This window comes from Tyto alba, unplaced genomic scaffold (assembly GCF_018691265.1).
Source record: "Tyto alba isolate M040663 unplaced genomic scaffold, T.alba_DEE_v4.0 Super-Scaffold_18, whole genome shotgun sequence".
In the NCBI taxonomy this organism is placed as follows: domain Eukaryota; kingdom Metazoa; phylum Chordata; class Aves; order Strigiformes; family Tytonidae; genus Tyto; species Tyto alba.
The window spans coordinates 26,442,544-26,463,771 of NW_024881280.1; the positions used below are offsets into that span (position 1 = coordinate 26,442,544).

The 21,228-nt window shown below is 37.8% G+C and overlaps 1 protein-coding gene across 3 annotated transcripts in view; it reads left to right on the forward strand.

Annotated features, from left to right (window-relative positions):
• The first annotated feature begins 580 nt into the window (after positions 1 to 580).
• TSHR (thyroid stimulating hormone receptor) overlaps positions 581 to 21,228 on the forward strand; it is a 52,197-nt gene continuing 31,549 nt past the window's right edge. Inside the window, exons 1-3 of one of the 3 annotated variants that reach the window (XM_033008550.2) lie at positions 581 to 770; positions 14,542 to 14,613; positions 20,577 to 20,651. In XM_033008550.2, coding sequence (XP_032864441.2) covers positions 601 to 770; positions 14,542 to 14,613; positions 20,577 to 20,651 — 317 coding nt within the window. In that variant the 5' untranslated portion in view covers positions 581 to 600. The remainder of the gene's footprint in view (positions 771 to 14,541; positions 14,614 to 20,576; positions 20,652 to 21,228) is intronic. The other 2 variants (XM_033008551.2, XM_033008552.2) reach the window with 2 other exon arrangements.

Sequence of the window (21,228 nt, forward strand, 5' to 3'; positions counted from 1 at the left end):
GGCTGGGCTGGGCTCGGCTGGGCTGGGCTCGGCTGGGCTGGGCTCGGCAGGGCTGGGCTCGGCTGGGCTGGGCTCGGCAGGGCTGGGCTCGGCTGGGCTGAGCTCGGCTGGGCTGGGCAGGGCTGGGCTCGGCAGGGCTGGGCTCGGCTGGGCTCGGCTGGGCTGGGCTGGGCTCGGCTGGGCTGGGGTCGGCTGGGCTGGGCTCGGCAGGGCTGGGCTCGGCTGGGCTGGGCTCGGCTGGGCTGAGCTCGGCCGGGCTCGGCGGGCCGGCAGCCGTCGCTGGGGCCGGGAGCGCGGGGAGCGGCGGGGCTGGCGGCGGGGTCCCCGGGCGGCGTGGCCGGGGCACGGACGCTGCCGGGGGACAGGCCCGGGGGACCCCGCGGGAGGGGTGCCGAGGAGCAGGGGGGGGCGGGGGGGCCGGGGCGAGGGGACGAAGCCCGCCCGAAGGAGGGGGCGCGCAGGGTTTGCTGAGAGCTCCCCTGTCCCCGCTCAGGGAGGAGGCGGCGCGGTCCGGGAAAGGTGCCGCCTTTCCCGAGCAGCTTCTCCCGGCGCGGCAGCGGCTCCGGTGTCCCCTCGCCTGGCAGCAGCGGGCGGCGGAAGATGCTGTGCCTCCCGGTAGCCTTCCAGTTGCTGCTGGTGCCGGTGCTGTGCAGCCAGGGCACAGAGAGGTGTCCCTCTGCCTTCTGCGAGTGTTCCGACTGGGATGACTACAAAATCACTTGCAGGGACATCCACTTCATTCCCAGCCTTCCGGAGGACACCCAGACCCTGTGAGTACATTGGGACGGTTTCGGGGAGACACTAGCCGGTTGTGAGCGTTCATATTTTGCAAGCAGGAGATGCTCTGAGCTAGTGCCCGGTGACATGAGGGGGGGGAAGTGGTGAGGGGGGCAGTGCTGTAATTTAGCTGGGCAGTACAGCATAGCGGGCACGGCGGTGTACAGGCTCCGTGTGTGCCAAGGAGACACAGGAAAAGTGACTCTTAAACATTATAGAGATGTAAAGAGATGATTGTCCATCGGGCCTTAAAAGTTCTGAGTAGGATATGGGACAATTAGTCGCCGGGCTGTTTGTGGGCAAACTGAGCAGAAGGCTGGATTCTCTGCGGCATGTGCCTAGCGGGTGAGGGGAAGGAAGGATAGATCAAATGCAGTTTTGTAATTAAAAGGAATAGGAATTGGATGTGTCACCTCTCAAACAGTTCAATGAACACTATGCAGTTGCAGCTTCTTTGCCAGACCCCGACAAAAAGAATCCATGGGAACTGAGAATCCCAATACACTGTCCGGGAGACGAAGTACTTTGGATAAACAAAAGTGTGAAGTATGGGGTAGAGCAGCAAATTTGGAGCTTGCCAAAGTGACAGAGCAATTCAAGTACCTAGACCTAAGCGTTTAGTAGCATTATGGGCACCACAGAATATCTCATCTGGGTTCCTGCTGCCAGTCCAGCAGTGTCCTGTGTAGTATCTATGTGGTATCAGTCAGCCCTATAGAGATATATCAGAGAAATGGTCCAGGGAAAACGAAATTGCACTAGTCAGCTATAACTAAGCAGCTGAATCACTTCTTGCTTTTACTTTGTCTCATAAGGCACAAAATATTTCTAGTCTCCAAGGGAAGGTTCATTTGTAAGTAGATTACTTTCTGATAAACATACTCAAACTCAGTATATTTAATTGCAAGATAAAACTGTAACAAGTTGATTTGTTTATGTCTTGATAATGATTCTCATGACTTTATTTGAAAATATGAGTCATGAAGTTATCTGAACTTATTTGAATGGAGTTCTCAAGATTTTTTAACACCTGAAAGTAAAGGTTTACCAGATTGACCACTTACCTGAAAAGACAGAGAAAAAATTATGTATTTTATTTCCATTATTTATGGATGCCTTTCTTTTTATTTTTTTAATTATTATTATTAGACTGCAGCGTTTCAGTTGATAAGATTTTAAATTATATAGGTTTTGTTTTGGTTATTATACTTTTGTATATGTGGTTTATTTACTTTGAAACTGTAGTAATGTTACTGTATGTAACATGGAGCTTGTTCTTTGAAATCTACCGTGACAAGCTAGAAAATAAAGCCATTTCAGTTTACTGGAAAAATATGCCTTCATACAGGCATTTAAAATAGTTAATAGAAACAACGAGACCACATAATGGAATTGGATACTTCCCTTGAAAAATGCTGGTAAGATGGCTGAGAAGTACCTCTCTACATACAGCTTCCCAAATAAAGCACTTCGTCTGTGGGAGTTCTAAACAGCTGTTGTAATGGGGGCTCTAAGATTATAAGCCACTGTTTTTAAAAAACAGAAACAGCCAGTGAAAATCATATTTCCATGGAAAAAAGTAAGCAACGAAAATAATTGAGAAATATTTTTCTGTTTATTTTGAGCCTGTTTTAATCATCTGTACCAACTTGTGTGACCATTGCAAACTTCTCAAGAAGTGTACTCCCTACCATAGTCATTATAAGACAAACAAAAATTCCAGGTAATGACAACTGTGATTTTACAGTGTATGGTAGAAAATGTAGAGCATGTGCTGTATAGTCTGTTTGATTTGAACATAAATGGGAAATTTCTCTAAGGAAATAAGGAAAACAAATCTCTTTTCATGCCCCAAAAAAATAATCAGCATTTTTTACTTCAGTTTGCAGTTTGCTTTCTGGTTAAGGTGTGTATATTTTCCTTCTGTGTTATTATATGAATTGCTGAAGTCTGGTGGACTGTATCTAATTCTGTAGTTCCTTGCTCTCAGCAAATGACTTAACCTTTCTTTCCCTCCATATGTTAAATGAGAGTCATATCAGTTACTTGTACCTGTATTTCATTGAGTGCTTTCAAATACTTCAGACTGACTTACTTGCATGTGGAGGATAAAATAACACAAGGAGTTTTCCTGAGAGACTGTAAGATGTGTGCCCCTGCTTCCATCATGTTTTGCATCCTTCAGTCTTATACCTGGCAATGGTTTTGAATTATAGATAAAAAATTCCAAAATAATTGAAGGTTCTGTTAACTTTAAGAACAAATAAACACTTCTTTGAAGTATGTAGCAGTGCATATCTGCACATTATATATTGAAACCCTCTACAATTTTCCCCAAATCCAGCAACTTTGTTACTTTAAGTTAAGTAACTTTGCTTCTTCGTGGTTATACATGAACCTCAAGATTACCGATTCTAAAACTTTCTCATGTGGCTATTCAGTTTTGTAGGATTTGTAAAGCTAAAAGACTGGTGAGTTTAGGAACATTTGCCAGCTTTTGGAGATGATGAGCTTTTTTCAGTGCACAGGATCTTGAAACTCCAATGAAAGTTTCATTCCAATTGTTTAGTCAAGACCGTTCTCATTTCTCTACCCTACTTTAATAGAGTGGTGTAAGCCCTTTTTAAACAAGCCATGCTTACAAGAAATTGCAAAAAGTGTTTATTCCCTGACTCTTTTAGTGGAAAAGTGTAATGAACTTCAGTCAGTAAAGTATGTTTGTTTTAAACCAGTTTTAATGTATTTGTCCAAATATAGTTAATGCAGGTGCTTATCCAGAATGCCTGAGTGCACAGATACTGTTCTTTGAGATGCTTTTTTTTTCAGTACAAGATTTTTTTTTTTTTTCCCATGGAGTAAACAAAATAAGTAGAAAGAAAAAGGATTTGTGTATCACAGGCAAATCTTGTCTTGTTGCCTGAAGTTAAGGATTATATACTCATACCATGAGTATACATTTTCTACTATAGTAGCGAAGCAGTTCTAAGTGGTATTGAAATACAGTACTAAAAATATTACGTTAGGTATCAATAATTTTGTCACATCTGTAATATTTTTCATGCCTCTCTCTGCACAGCTGACACCCTGGCCTGGTCTACCCTTGCCTGGCCCTTCTTCTCTTCTGCCTCTGCCTATCCTTGACGCCACAGCTCCCTCACGCTGTGGTAGTGGCACTAGGTACATAGTACTGAGGGGATCCCTGTCCCAACCCCTCGGCTGGCAGTGCTTTTGTCTTTCACCAGCACAGTGCTGGAGCAGAGCAACAGTTGGTGCTATAACCTCCTCTGTGTTTGGTGGAATAAGCCAGGGGAGATCCTGGCCTTTCGGTGCAAGCAGATCCACTAGGAAGTAAGGGTTAATGACACTGAAGAATTACACTTGCAGGTCACCGAAACCTCACTGAACCTTTGTCCAAAGATATAATTGCATCATAAAGCTTGAATTATTGTAACACTTTTCTTGGCATCATTATGATGAAATATTCAGGTGGTATCACTATCCCAGCATCATCTCAATGCAGTGCCCAATGCTTTTCATTTTATTAATCTATTATTAGTTGCTTTTAACTATTTTTCCTTTGGCAACAAAAATACCAAAGTTTTGCTTCTTATTTATTTGTGTTCTACATCACCTGCATTCACTTACTAAAATAATTCAGCTCCCCTTCCCATCCCCAATTCTCACATTTTCTACCACTTAAGAACAACCATAGAAAACCACTCCAATGGTTCTTCTCATCTAATGCAGTACCCTGTCTATTTTCATGTTGTTTCTGAAAGATGTTTTGTTTTTAAAAGCTTTCAGAGAAGTCTTCACAAGCTCCCCTCAGCAGTCTTTTCCACCATTTCACTCTCTTCCTCATGCTTTTCTTTGTATTCTGACTAAACAAAAATATTCCTGAGATGTGATCCTGAGATCTAAAATGCATCGATATCAGTGCTGACTAGATACTACAAGTAGTATTGTTCCTAGATGTAAAATGACACGTGGGGAGGTCAGGAAAAGATAAAGGTTTTTTCGTGAGAAGCCATTAAATCATTTCTAGCTGCTGAAGAATGGAATTAGCAAAAAATCCACCACTTAATTTAATAGATTTAATTGAAGTATAGAAGTGAAGTGAGTTTTCATCTAAATAATAAACTGACTTTATTAGGCTACAGCAGTGATATTAGGAGCATAGCCATGCTGATTGAAATGAAGGACCCATTTTGCCAAGTACTCTGTATCTGAGGGGGGTCACAGACAGACTGGAAGTGTAAGAACAATACAAGCACATGTGATACTCCCTTAATACTTTCCCAGCTTCTCACCATTTTCAGTTGAAGGAATTTCCGAAGCCTATTCATGAATAGATATGTTTTTGCCTATTTTGTCATTCTCAGTGGATCTCTCTTTCAGTTGCCCATACAATTTTGCCTTGAGCTTATATCAGCTTCTTGTACCCACAATGTCTTTTAACAAGGAATTTCACAGGTCTGTTTCCAGTCGCATGAAGAAACCCTTCCCTTTTGGTTTGGTGGTTTTGTATGATTTATTTTTTTAAAACTTCCTGAACTTGTCTCCCTCTAGCTTCATATATATCTCGGTTTGTTCTTGTTTTTGAATAAGGAGTAAACAGTTAATCCCATCTTCTCCCTGCCGTTCCTGATGTGTAGACCTTTATTATGTCTCCATTCAGACATTCCTCAGCCAGAGTTAAGGGTCCCGGGCTACCAAGTATCTTCTGTGGAAACTACTCCATACTTTCGATCATACTACTTGCTTTCTTTGTATTTCTTCCATTTCTAATATGCACAATATGCTCTACAAAGCATTCAGTGTGCAGACAAACCCTAAATTTGGTACAGTGGCAAAAGTATGTTATCTATTCCTTCCCCAGTGTTTTCTAATATTTGATTTGGGGTTTGTTTGTTTGGGTTTTCTGACTGTTCCTCAGCACTGAATCCGTATTTTCATGGGACTAATGCCAAGATCTAACACAGTGCCGAGATCTGCTCCTGAGTGAAAATTAAGTGCTCAGAACCTATCATTTTTAATATATGTATCTACATATGGTTTTCCCCCTGTATATCATTTACATCTGTTGACACCAAATTTCATTTACCATTTTATTTTCCAGACACTCAGCCCTGCAAGAGCCTTCTGAAATTCTTCACAGTCAGCTCTTAGCATTACTATCTTAATAATTTCCTACCATGAATAAACATTGTTACCTTACTGTTTACCCCCTTTTTCTAGGTCATTTATGAATGTATATTAAACAGTCTAAGTTCTTACCCAGATCCCTGGGGAACTTCATTTATTCTTCTCCTTTGTTTCCTAGCTTTAACCAATAATTTATTTGGAGTGTATCTATCCAAGCTGTCACAATCTTGGAAATGAACTAGACTTTTTGTTTTTTTTTCCCTAAGGAAGAACTAAATTGACCTTGTAAATTAAAGTGTCTCCCTCAGGAGGAGATAATTGCATAAACTTATTTATAATATGTAAAATCCTTACATAAACATTTATACATGCTGGAAATTAACAGTGAAAACTATTTCTTAAGGGAGATCTAAGTAAATATACAAATAAACATATTACATTAGAAACTGCTGAATATGCTCTTAAAACTTAGATCTATTTGTTTGTATATTATCAGCCTTATCACAATATTGCAGTACCATGTTAACTGTCTTGGGCAATTTATCTAAGATTCTAAACCTGAAGTGTACAGTCTGAAATACCAGCTGGTACACCACTGTTTTTATTACTGTTAATAAAATATCATGGATACTGACCAGATTTCCATACCAGCACTTGTTAGTTTCCTTCATCCCTCTCTGATGATTTTAGACAATCTGACAGGCAGAAGAAAAAAGTCTTTGAAAGGCTACCACTGGATTTTTAGTACTGTTCTGGATCCCATTTTAAAAGAGGTTACATTTTGAACATCCATTTGCATACCGGTTGCACTTCTTATGACTTACCTGTGTTTAACCTTCACTGTCATCACCACAAGTCAACACCAGTTCGCTCCTTACATTCCTTAAATAGGAAAAAATCAAGCAAATTACATCCATTATTTCATTCATTGTCTATATTACCATCATCTGTGGACCGAATGTGAATAAAATTATCTAAAGCAGCTGTTCTATAGTCACTGATCATCTTTGAAAGGTCATGGTGATCAAGGGAGGTTGATGTTGTCTGAAAAAGGCAAACATGATGCACATCTTCCATTAAGGCAACAAGGAGGATCTGGGGAAACACAGGCTGATGGCTGCCAGCTAGTTATTTTTTGTATGCAAATCATTCTGTACCTTGGAATATACTTTTGCAGGTGCTATATACACAACCAGTGGCAAAACCATTTGCTTTATTTTGTTCTGTATTTCTGTCTTAATATTTCCTAACATTCAGTTTGCCTTTTTGACCTCTGCTGAGCAGCTGACAGTACTTAGTGGTCCTCTGATTAGAAACAATAGCAGCCAGCAATTACAGCCTGTTCTTACTCGCTTTCCCTGTAGGAAGTGTACCTCGTCAGACTGCTGTTTTCTGAAATTTCATGACCCCATTGGAACTTTCCTTGCAGCCATTTATAGACTCTTAGCTTGATATTTCAGAAACACAGCTCTTCTCTGTCGTATTCAGAGTACATGCTCCTCCGGTGCAGACGGAGCCAGGTAGTGGGATGTTTGGAAGGGTGGCTGGGAGAAGGGACCACATACTGCCAGGTAGATCTGCCCAGAATTAGTTAACCAGAATAAATCATTGTGATCTTTCAAGAACATTTAGGTGTAAGACTGTTAAGACCTTTAGAATCATTCATACTGAAAGTATGCCAGTATTTTTAGGAAAGTATTATTTTTATTAATAGTTGTCAGAAAAAAAATCTAGGCATGAAATATTCTTTCACCCATGGGACTCAGATACCAGGGATAAGAGGCAAAACTAGAAGAGAAATCTGCACTATTTCAGCAGAAAAATAGAAGATTGCAACGCTAAAGACATTAAGCAGGGAATTCTAGCGATTCAGTGAAAGGTACAGAAGAAAGAAGAAATAGGAGTGAGAGACAGAAGAGGTCAGAGCAGAGACAATCTCTTTATGGTCTATCTTACTACTTGTGGCTGAAAGACAGACTGAAAAGAGTTTTGATATTGTGCCATCAAGTTAGTTTAACTCTTTCCTTAATTATACATAATTATACAGTTAATATGCTAGTTTATAGTCTTAGGTTTCATTTCAATTACCTTTAGTGGCTCTTCAGTCTCTATATTTAACTATCTCCTTATCCGTGAGAGAAAATAGCTCAAACTATGTGTTGTGTGACGCAACACTTCTTAAAGATTGCCATTTAAAATATTGGGTTTTGTTAGATGGGGATGTACTAGAGGAAATTGCTGTATACTTTGGTACCTGTGCTTTTATTTCAAAACAAATGGGAAAGATTTCCATAAAATTGTTCTATAATGCTTTCTTTGGATCCAGACAGATCACACTCACTTTCTTGAGATCAAGAGACAGCTAGTATTATTGTAGCTTGTGTCAGCAGCTCATTATCTATGTTGAGGTTTAAATTGTAATGAATTTACTGTAGGTGCTATCACTGCTTCTATCTGAGTCAGTAGCATTGGATTTTGCAAAATTCTGGATATCATTGTTTCCCATTGACTTAGGTAAGGTATTATTAGGGCACTGTCTGTATTGCAGAATCATGAATGGAATAGAAGCTGTTTGACATAACATGGTCTTTTTGCAAATGGGACCATTTTTAATTCTTGAGTAAAACAAGATGCTTTTTCTATTCTCTAAAACTTTGGCTACCATCTGAGAGACACGTAAGTGTGGTTAAGCTGCTATACTATTAGCAGCTTCACAACTAAATTTATTATTTTTTTCAAGGCTCCTTAATCTGTTTCCCGTGAACATAAGAGTGCGTAAGGGCTAAACCCATCAGAATACAAAAGCACATTTGAAGTTTTTGAGGAACTGAGATTATTTTGCATACTACCCTTCCCTATTTTGGCAGATCAACATTTGACAGTAATCTATCTACATGTGAAATTATTCCATCACAGCTGGTGATGAAGGCAGATCATTTAGATTTTTTAAACTATTTCCTGAAATGGTCCAGTTTTCCAAATATAATCACCCTTTTTATACTGCTTTGAGATTCTGTAAACACATGTTATGGAAAATATCAGACATTTATTGATTTTGCAAATATATAAAAAGCCTTCTTAACTGATACCAACAGAAAACATACTTTTTGCAAAATACACTAAACAATTGCTTCGTAGTTACAGTATTTTGTAACACTTATTCTTTTTTTTTCATTTTACAGTTATATTGGTAAACTCTGTTTCTCAAATCAGAAGGCTGTTGTGTGCTTCTGAAGTGTAATGGGTTGGAAATTTAATGTCAAAAGAAAACAATCTAATGAAAACTGGCTGCAGTAGCAATTCAAGATTCACTGGACTATAACACTTATAGAATCAGTCTGTTAAATGACTGTCAAAATCCTCTCCTAAAATAGAGGGGTTTCGCTTTTTTTTGCTATTCAGTTGATCACAACTAGCACTTATAACTTTTTTTCTACTAAGCTGATCATGACTAGTCATCTCCACAGATAAGGAAAAGATGAAAATTAGTTTCTACTGTCGTATCACCAGTGTCTTTTGTGACAATGTGTGGTATTCTCATTTAAGTGAATCTCTTTTTAGCATCTACCAAAATCTATTTGCAGTCCTCCTGCTTTTCTGCTGAGCAATCTATGTGTGTCGTTAAAGCCCAGCGAGGTAAGGCTTGCTCCTACTGGGGATAGGAATGGTTTTTTGGATTGTGCTTATCCAGTTCCCAGCACTGGCTGGGTTTCTGTGCCATGACAGGAATTTTAAATGTTGCAAATGTATACAATGACTGATAAGCAATGAAAAAAAAAAAAGTATTCAGTGTTCAGAAAATATTATTTTGATCTTCGGTAGTCTCTCTGGTCTCCTGTTGTCGCTCATGCCTGTTCTTCATCTGGTCACTTCAGTGGTGGTTGTGTGCGTGTACAGTAAAGCAGTGCATAGTTTATAAGTAACTTCAAGAACCCTCAGAAGAGTTTTTTCTATGACTCACCACTGTGGTTATGAACAAATCATTTCACTTCAACATTTCACTTTAACTGAGAGGATAATACATACTAATTTTTTGGACCTACTGTATATATCAACATGTAGGATTTTTGTATGTCAACAGCAGGATTATAGAAGTAGTACCATGCCTTTTCAAGCAAAATAAGTAGGTAAATATAATAACATGCATCAGATTCAAATTTAAATGTACAGATTTTTGTAAAATGCAGTATTTTGGAAGCATTTTATGTTGCAGCATGTGCATGGAATTATTTAAATGTTTACCTGAAATACAATTAGTAAGATATTTTAATGGATTTGGTAAGTATAATGGTGTTTGGTAGGAAAGTAATTATTTTAAGAATGCTCAAATCTGATTTTGGTTTCAGAAATAGATGAATATTTTTACAAATGAAAACAACTCAATGTTGTTTGGAAAATGAACTAATTGTAACTAAAACTTTTTTTTTTTTTTTTTTTAAAGTGTAGCCATTTCTTATGGTAACCTACAGAATATCCAGATATTGGCAAAGGTCAAGGGAAAATCTTCCAGTCTGTGTGTCTGTGTTTGATATTTACAAGCAACATTTCTTCATGGACTTAACTTCTGCTTGCTTTATTTGATGAGAAACAGCAGTTATACACTGGGTTTACAGGTACCATGTGTATCATGAAGTGTATTAATAATTTCCTTTGAGGAATGTGAGCAATATCTTAAACTGATATGAACTGAAAATTTCAAAGGTAGCTCCCAGTTTTGTCAGAACTCATTTTATGGGTATGTTTGTAGGGTTTGAAAGCGTATTTCTCAAAACAAAGCAGTTAACTTATTTTTAGAGGTGGGGTTTTTTAGTTCAATATTTCACTTAGTAATTTGTTGTCTATTGAACTTTGCTTTGAATCAGAAGAAAATATTTAAAACATTTGACTAATAATCTTAGTGTTTATACATAAAAGCAAACATCAATTGAGAAATTAATTTGAATCCTTCAAATGTTAAACGCAAAGGCTTTACAAAGTCTTTACCACTATGCAGGGCAGTTGTGTATGATTTAAAAAAAAAAACAGTTTTAATTTGTTGTAAATTGAAGTGTGACTTGTCACCATTTTAAATCCCAATATTTTCCTTTAGATTCTTTAAACTGTATTGGCCTTTGCTGCTTTTTCTGAGAGAATATTTTGTATTTGAAAAACAAATTTGGAAAACAGAAGGGAAGTGATTTAATGATATATCCATTTCAGGATTTTACCGTGTCACATATTTAAAATGCAACTTTAAAATTAGCAGTTACCTCTTGCCATTTCTTAGAATATACACCTGTGTCATTAGAAGGGTGTTATTTTAATTACATCTTCCACATAAATTTACAAATGCATATTTCAGTGTTATCTTCACTTGATCATCTAACTATCACTCCCTAGAAATACTTCTGTTACTTGTAGTTTGTATGGCCACCTTCTTTTAGCATTAAAATGTATACTAAGCAAAACATTAAGCCACTATCTAGTTTATTATTTGTTTTTTCTTCACATTTTATGGGTACTGATTATGTTTTTACCTGCTCAGCCAGTGTCTTTTAGCAGTTCTCTGTATTAGTGCAGTTCCTCACAGGATCCTTCCTTACCACATTTTTTGCAGTTCTCAGTATCTCAACTGTTTAGGGTTAAATACCTCTGCCTTGTATGTATTTAAATGGCATGCTTTCCTCAGCACTGACAGTTCTGCAATCTATTAAACAACATTAGCAACCTACTGTTTTGCTGGTAAATGGAAGGTAATATTCAGAAGAGCCAGTGTCTCATGTAAAGTCTTCATCTTTTACTCAAATCCAGCAAGAAGCAGTGGGTGATCACAAATTGAGCAAGAATCAGCACCGACCTTATGAACTGGTGTTTTCTGTTTATGATATATTAGCAAGTAACCAACCTGAATTCTTGCCTGTCAGTCTGACAGTGTCCATATGCACCTCAGTATGGCGGGAGAGGATATGTTACCACCAAGAACTTAATTTCAATATGGAATTATCCCAAATGCTGATCTGCACACTTTCATTTTGAAAGGCTCTAGTATTTCTTTAATTTCTTAGGGCTGGGCCAGTTTTGACATCTACTTTATGTTATTCATTTAGACTGCTAGTTAATTGTGGGAAAGTAGCTATGTAGTCTTCAGGCAAATTCAGAAGTGATTTCCTACTTTTATTCTGCTGTGCGAGTCTTTACCTCGCTCCTACCACTTTGGTAATACTAGCCACTAGGTGGTAATCGTCTTCTGGTAAGCTCAGCATGCATTTCACTATGTGAAATGCCTTTTTATACCTATTTCTGCACCACTGAAAGACTACCATGCGTTTATTTCAGAATAATTAAAAAAAAAAAAAAAGTTAGTTTGTTTAGTTTTTGTTGGGTTTAGTTGAATATAAAGAAATAAAAGTTAATAATTGTTTACCTAGCCATTAAGTCAGCTGTCTCACAGGTGACAGATAGGAAGGACACACTTCTCCTGTCTTAGTGAACAGTCTCTCATGCTTGGGAAACAAACCAAACCCCAAAAAACCCATAACAGACTCCACACTATGAGAGGCTTGTATCTAAATGCAGGTGTAAAAATAATTTTAAAAGACCAGTGGTTTTTATAAATGTGTTTAATGTAAGGTACTAGGTAATATATTACATTTGCCTTCAAGCTATTGTAAGAACATCAGCACTGAGTCAGGATTCATCAGCAATGAGAAATAAAACTTTCAAGTTTTTTACCAAGTAAGGCAAAGAGCAATAGAGAGCAATTTTATCCTTATATTTTCACATATTCTGTCACAACTATGTCTGTAAATTCTCGCTCTAATGGTATTTTGGCTACACAGTGTACGCCGCTAGTGCTACTTGTCAGATGAATAGGTGTGATTGAAGTGGATGTATACCTCTCCTACATTTTCCCTGGACTTTTTTTGCTCGAACACAAGACAGTAGTAGAAGTGAAACAGTCCAATGTAAGTAGGCAGAGGCTGTTGCAGCTACATGTACACACAGATTGCCTGTACCTCTCAAATGGAAAATCCCTTGATGTTTCTCTGGTCTTGGTTGCTAGGTACTTCTGATATTCACCGATTTCACGTTTGAAAATGGTCACTTGTAAGATATGAAATACCTATCAAAGATGTCAGTTTAACCTCCTTACATGGTGAACACGTGACTTTTGTAAGTCATAGGCCAGATTCTATTCTTGTGCACACGTGCAGTGGAAAGAGAACTGAGATTATAAGCAGTTTTATTTGAATTTTGCTGTAACTCCTTGGTACTAGCCTTTCTCTAATTGTATTTAGCATTCAAAGAAAAAAAATCAACTATGTTGCAATTCTGACTTAAATGCACAAGTGGATGTGAGGAACTCCTGGCTTCCGAGATGTAATTATGGCTTTGCTTAACATTAAAATAGAGGGCTGTTAAATGTATAGTCAAGAACTGCCATTTGTATGAAGAGTTAGTAGTGTTCGTATATAAGATCAAAACTTGTCTTCTATTTTTCTAATCTTGATTTGTTAGTGGAATATTTTTGTGAAATTGTTTTCTATTTCTATTACTTTTACCTTGCGTGATGGTTTAACCCCAGCTGGCAGCTAAGCAACCATGCAGCTGCTCACTTACACCCCACCCCCCCTGCCCCCCCTCTCCCCAGTGAGATGGGTGGTTTTTAAAAAATCTTAATTTTTTACTCTAAATGGAAGTTTTAAGAATTTCTACAGATATTTTTATTTCTTGCATGCAAGTTCAAGAAGCTTGATAAATCTTAAGATGATAATATGTTTGTCTCTGTAAATCAAGTATAATTATTATAATCAGATACTTCACATTATGAAACAGAAAACAGAATTAAGAAATCATCCTAATTTGTTTATTTCTTTTCTACTGAACTGTTCTTAAACAGCAGCTATGGGAAAAATTTATCATTTGTTCTTGATTATTCTTCAGAGTATTCATTGACTATAAATTATGTAAGTGTATTCCCAGATGTACAGGAAAACCAAAGATTACCTCATTCAGCAATGACAGGCTATAACTGTAAGTTTAACAGACACTATAGGCTAATTTTCCAGAGCATTTCCTCCTTTTCTAGAGGGATCAGCATGCTAGAGATTCATTCCATTAAGAACTTGACTGTTGAGAAGTATCTCCCTTAAATATTCCCTGTTTTTCTGAAACCTTCTGCAGATCGGTAAAATACATAATTCTATTCTCTCCTGAAATGCACCTTTAACTGGGCCAAAGCTGAAAATAACAGTGTGCATGCTATCCCCACATCAGAGGTTTAGGGAGGAAGAATGTTGTATTTATTACAATGTATATGGAGACTTCTGTGGAGGTAATATGCAATTGCTCTAATTAAATTTTAGCTGGTATACCTGAATTGCTCGCTCAGAATGAGGGATGGGATATCTTTGTGCAGCCTGAAATGATTAAAAGATTGCTTATGGAGGGAGCACACCAAGCAAACCAAGCCACATAATGAAGTAGGAATAGAAATAAGGAAAAGATGAAAACGTTGGGAAAAAGGAAGATGAGAATAGCTATATTGGATCAGAGCTGGAATTGTGAGTTGTGTAGGACTTTTTAATGATAAATTGTACTTACCAAAGTATATTAACTGCCAAACTTTTATTTCTATAGGAGGTTTATGGAGACTCATCTAAGAACAATTCCAAGTGACGCTTTTTCCAATCTCCCTAACATCTCTAAGATGTAAGTTCTGTTTCTGATATTATTCTCTTAGCTCTTTTATTTAAAAATCATTTTCCTTCTCCAAAATTCTGTCTTTGTGTATAAAATCTTCTGAAATTAAAATATTCTTGTACCTTTGCTACCTCACCACTTACATTTTAGAACTACAAGTAATCATCCATTGTTTATCTATAACCCAAACCAGCTACAAGAAGGCATACTAGGCACTTTTGTATAAGAGCACGACTTGATTGAAGTAGATGTGATAGATAAAGCTATAAAACTTTTTTTTTTTTTCCCCCGCTCACTAAATATGAGAAGTAGTTTAATTCATAACAAATGAACATATTCTATTGCTGGTCCTGGCTAAAAATTTGGCTGGCCCATTGTGTTGGGTTTGTGTGTGGCAGGGTTTTGGTAGAAAGGGAGGGGGCTACAGGAATGACTCCTGTGAGAAGCTTCTCGAAGCTCCCCCGGCTCCAAGTCAGACGAACATCTGGCCAAAGCTTTGTCTTCAGCTTTATCCGTGTCCACTGTTAACTAAGCAAACCACCTAATTCAGCAAGAGGCCCACAGTTTTCTTGTTCATCCTTTTATTACTAGTGTAACAATAGAAGACCTTGTCTCAACTCCAGCTGAGCTTTGGCTGGATGTACTACTGTTTAAGAGTTCATGAAACAAGACTTTGAGAGGCCAAGGAGGTCTGCCTAATTATATTTTATAATTTCATCCAGGTGTACTGAAGTAATGATTTTCTAAAATCCTTATATGTAATTGTTCTTGAATATCTGCAGCCTTATTTACCATCTCAGTTTAATGAGATAGATGGTGTATTGTTTTGAGGTGTTTGGGTTTTTTTGTTTTTTTTTTTTAAGGGGGGTGGGAATGTCCCTCATATGACGTATAGAATCATATACAAACCTGATAAACTTTGTTCAAAACAGTTTTATTAAATGTAAAAGGATGTCAACTCTTCTTTGGCTTTCAGTGACGCATAATCCATTGCTTAGATGGTTTTCAGATTTTAAAATTTTCAAATTGTAATGTTTATGAATTTTTAAAAGCACAGGTGTTCATCTGAAGAATTCAGTGAACTCTTCTCTAAAGATGCATAGCCTCCAAAAACTTCCAAAACCAGCCAAAAGGCTGTTACACCAAATCTTCCTAACCTTCATGGCACCCATAGGTGAGGAAGGGGTATCCAACACTCCCTGTCTGTAGATCACTTAGCAACCTCATAGGCTAAGGACACTTAACCAGCTGGTCTCTCTCAATAGGCATTATGAGTCAATGACAATCTTTTGCCTATACTGTTTGGTAGTAACAGATAACCACTCTGATGCATACTTTGATCACATTTCAGTTGAAGAGGAAAGTCAAAAAGACCTTATGGCCTTGAATGAAATTAATAAGTGCTTTTTACACATCTTAAGATAATATGTTGACATCCATGTCAGTTTATTTGGTTCATGATTTCAAGGCTACCTGAAGAAACAAATGTCAGTATCTTCCCCAAATTATTCTTTAAAGAGAGTATCTGAACATGTTTTGCCTTCCTCCTACTCCAATTTATGTGTAGGAAAATAGCATAAATACAGTTGAATATAGCAGTAACCTACTTAAAATCATGACCCGATGGTGTAGCATTACACTCTCTCTCCTGCTGCGCAATGCCTTCTGGATTACCACATTTCTCTTTCTCATGTTAATTTTAAAAAGCCTATGAAGAATAGACAGCAGTTTAATTTTCAATACTGTAAATGACCTTCTGGATTTTTCTTATAGCATTACTACTACCACAAATCATGAACTCCCACTTTCTTGATATAAACTGTGGGTTAAGAAACCAGTACCTGCATTTTAAATACCATTCTGGTGTGTATGTCTTGGCCTCTAATGTACCACATCTCATCTGTCTCTCCCAGCCCATAATTTCCATCAGCAATGAAAATTACCAGATAATTCCTTGCTTTGTAAACTCATCTAGAAAATGTTCTGAAGTTTCAATAGGGTGATAGAGACTGTGTTTACTGTTCCACTTGATTTTCCTGTATGGTTTCTACTATATAATTTCCACAAATAAACCTTTTTTTCCTCCATACTGAATAGAAAATTTAGTTGTCCTCTTCGTGAACCTTGTTTAAACAAAAATTTTAGAGATACAATTTCTCTTAAATGAATGCATATCTATGTACTCTTGATAGCCAGAAGTAGAGATTGTTTCCCTGTGTTGCTTTGCCACAGGAACGAAACAAAAAACATTGCAATGAAATGCTCAAGTGCAAAGCTAATTTCTGTCAGAAACGCATCAGTGCAGTGACAAAGAAAGGTTTTATAAGGTATTCAGATGCAAGAGAAATTTCTGTTTTACATCCTTAAAGTTGAAAATACATTAAGTCCTGATAGAAGGGCTTTGCCTGGTATTTCCTACTGACTTAGGACAGGTTGAACACTCAGTATTGTGAAGGTCAAGGACAAGGAACCTTTTCCCTGGACTCAGGATGATGCTTTGGGGTCACATTCATGAGTACTTCCCTGACACCTGACCTTTAGCTTCCTGAGCAGTTTTTTTTCCACAGCTCCTCCATGCAAAGTAGCACCCGCGCATCACACAGCAGCCCTGCGCAGAGCACGTTGCCCTCGTGCACGGCTTTCCTCTGCGGTGCCTTTTCACGGCCCGTGCAGGCTGCTGTCCCACGGCCACTGCCACCACGCAGTTCCCCACACCTAGCAGGCGTCTGCACCGCAGAGCTCCCACGCCTCCCCTGCTCCCCAGTGCCAGCCCAGCTCGGGGCTTCGGTTGCCTTAAGCTGCTCCTGGCCGTCCTCTTGTGAAGTACCCCACATGTCACCGAGCTGCCCTCCATCAGCAGCAGAGCAGAAGCCGGTGGGCAGCAACACAGGGGATGCTGAGGCTGGAAAAAGGCAAAGAAAGGTGGAGCGAGGGAGAAAGAAGAAAACAAGGGCATGAAGAGGGCCTTGTGGCTGCTGCCACGTGCCAATTTGCTTTAAATCCTGTGTTCTGAGGCTCTTTCTGAATGGGCAGTGGTGACTAAAGTGTTATCTGCAAACAGACTTCCTCTGAAGCTCAGTGTTTGTTGTTTAAGCTATGATTGTATTTGCAATGGGTGTTGAAAGCATTTTGAAATCCTGCAAATCAAGCACAGCTGGGAGGGAGAGGAGGTGCTGAACTGTGACACGCCTTCAACATAGGAATTTAAACACGCTTTCCCTCTTCTTCTGATCCAACTCCTCCTAGTTCTGATTGCTATAATTTTTATTTCTTACATTTAACGTGTTATATTGTGTTCATTAGCCAGACCCCAGAGGGTTTTGGAGGCACTCTGAACACTTCGAAGTAAATGTTTATGCACCATTAATACATGTTTTTGTTTGACATAGCTATCTTAGAGGAGATTTTGAATGTGTTTATGTGGTTTTGGGGTTTATCTAGAAGACACTAAAGCAAATAAAACTACTGATTTCCCTATCATCAATGATGATGTGGTTTGATTACTGTACGCAAATACATTTGCTTATGAAGCAGAAGAGTGGAGGTCGACATGCAAAGAAAATAAGCTGTTTCCTTCCCACTTTTGTCCCACAGCAGAAAAGACATAAAACTGTAACTCAACCAGCTCCAAGTCTGGCAGTACAGTAAAAATGTGATATGCAGCGTGGTGGGAAGGGACATGGTGGCTGTAAGGGTGAGGGAGGGGAGGAGGAATCCCTGTTGCCTCTTTTCCTACGTGAGAGAAAAGCACTTGCCTGCCTGAGGTGAGGTGACCCATTTTGATCATGGAGCACACACAAAGTATTCTCTAATTCCTAGCCCCAGCATAAGGATGCAATGTTTGCTCATTATCTGTTTTTAATTTAATTTTCTGTCAAGATGATTTATATGTCGTTGTTGGCTACATAGAAGAACTTTTTTTTATGTGCCATTGATAAAACCTATCTTTTGGTATGTTAAAATGTAGGGTCTGTTAAAATGAAATAATTAATCTTCTTTTAAGACTGAAACTCAAATTTCCTGGGCAATAGACATTTATTGCTTATAGGAAAACAAAATTAAAGCATCCCACATAAACATCTAACTCTGCAATACTCAATCACAAAGGTACAGACTGAAAATACCTGCTTTATTGTATTCCTCTTTTATTATCTTCCTTTTGGTAAAGGCAAATAGCTTTGTAAAAGCAATATACTGTAGAAAGAGAATTTGTTGGTCATACAATCTCTACTAGTTACTTTTCTGGTATCTTTTCAAACACTGTTGAATACATCTCCCAAGTGACCAATAGAATGTAAATCTCATGTTAGAAGAGTTAAAATCAGTTCAGGTAATACGCTTTTAGCTACAGTCTGGAGAGGACATGAATTCTCTTTAAGTAGTTAGTGGTATTAGTCATCTGCTGGTTGTTAGAACATGCACTGGTCACAAAGTATTGTTTCCAATTTTTTAAAAATATTTTATATATTTTTTAATATCCATTGTAAGAAATAAAGATTTACCTTGTTAAAATTTCCACAAAAAATAAAAATCTGATCCAGAATTGTTTGTGTTAAAAAGCCTTCCTGGGTTAAATGATCATTTTTTTTTTTATTTGCTATTTACTATTATTACTTTTAAGACTGTCATTGGAAAAAATGGAAATAATGTTAAAAATCTTCTCTGTTTTGTTTAAGGACACAACCCAATTAGAATTGATGTAAAATACCAGTTGGATATTTTTTAAGTTAAGTATGATTCTAGGTCTCTGCAGGTCTACTCATTAAAAAGGAGGAAAAGCAGATGATACAGTTCCTTTTTTATTACATTTTATTCAATTTTGACATCTAAAACTGACATCTAAGACTCATCTAGTCAATTTAATTTTGTGCATTTGAAATAATGATCAAGTTTCTCAGGGTATGTGTAACCATGCAAAATATTAAAAACTGAGTCAGTAACTTTGATCAAGAGTATCGAGAGAGTACTTGAATATTAAAATAATAATAATATAAAGAATATACAAGGCATTCTAATTATTTTTAAAGATCTATAGATTAGAAATACGATATACGATTTGAAAAGTAAATAAAATACAGGAGTACCTCTTTTAAATGCTACTCCAGCTTTCATAAATGTTAAAACTAGGAGATATTTTGAAAGACAGAATCAGATAACTTAACCCAAGTAGTAATAAGTCAGTTAGTTACTCCGAAAATCAGCACTAGTTAGTTATATTGCTATTTTATTTCCACTTCAAAGCCTTTTAACAGTAGTTTCAGTATTATCATCCTCCTAATGATGGTGGAGAGACTCAGCAGAGCTGTTTTCTCACCATGTTCTGTAGATCACTAGTTATACAAATGCTACTCAGGCTAAACTGCGTACAAATAAGTATTTCTTAAGCTTACTGTCTGGTTTTGCTTCTCAGCCACATTGCTCCATATGTACTTTACAACATTCACTGTATGGTTAGAATTTCTCTCTAAATTCCTGTTAGAGCAATTTTTTCCCTCAGCAATATCAAAGCATCTGTTGCCCTCATGATCTGTTTCTCTCTAGAGAAATCGTGATGGTCGTTGCAGTGATGGCCCAGTGATGTTTCTTTCCTTCCTTTTAAATTCTTCAATATAGAGAAATGTGCCAATTTACCTGAGGGCTGGATCCCCTTAGAGAACTCCAAGGTGATCTTACGTGGGGAAAAGGGAAGAAATATAATTATGAAATATGGATGTTTGCTTCTGCTCCTTAATAGCACTATTGTGTTTTTTTTTGATTTAACTGTATTCTGCAATATAGCGTGTGTCCAAGGCATCAGTCAAAATCAAAATCCTGTTAAAAGTTCCTCCTTCAGACACAGTTTATGTGTCTGGCAGTGTCATGGCAGTTGGATGAGAAAAAAAATGAGAGGAAAAGTGAAGTGGCATGATGGTCACTAGCCATGGCTTTCCAAGGTCTGAGACTTGTTTGTTTTTCTGTTTGCTGGTGTTTAGCTACATCTCCATAGATGAAACACTTCAAAGTCTGGAGGCCCATTCCTTCAACAGTTTGAGTAAAGTCACTCATATGTAAGTACTGTCATTAAATGAATGAATACAGTGATAAAATAAATTTGGGGATGTGTGGAAATAACATACCTGCTGATGTCTGGGTTGCTGTTCTTGTCTCCTTTGTATCTAAACATTTTTTTTGTCATTTCCTTTCTGTGTAAGAGAAGTTCTTGTTTTTTGTTTTTTTTTTTTTTTTTCCCGTGCAAGAGCCAAAAATACTTCTCAGGACAAGGCACCAGAACTCTAATCACAAAAGCTATTGGGAAACCCCAAATCTTTGCAGATAGCCCATGAAGAAGGGCTGCCTCTACCACTCAAAAGTGCTTACCAGGTTTTTAAAATCTGTTTGGAGCTCAGGCACATGTAGTATTATTTAATCAGGGAATATCCTAGCATCTGGCAAATTAGGGAGTTGAATATAAGCTGTGAAAGACAACAATTTATAAATTCCATAAATCCTCTGTTAACACCATTGTTGGGTTTGATTTACTTTCCAAATAACAAGATTATTCAGGGATAAATGTGTATGTTTTGCTATGCATTTGTTTAATGCTCACCACTTGCATAGTACTATTGCTGAAATAATACTGGGTAA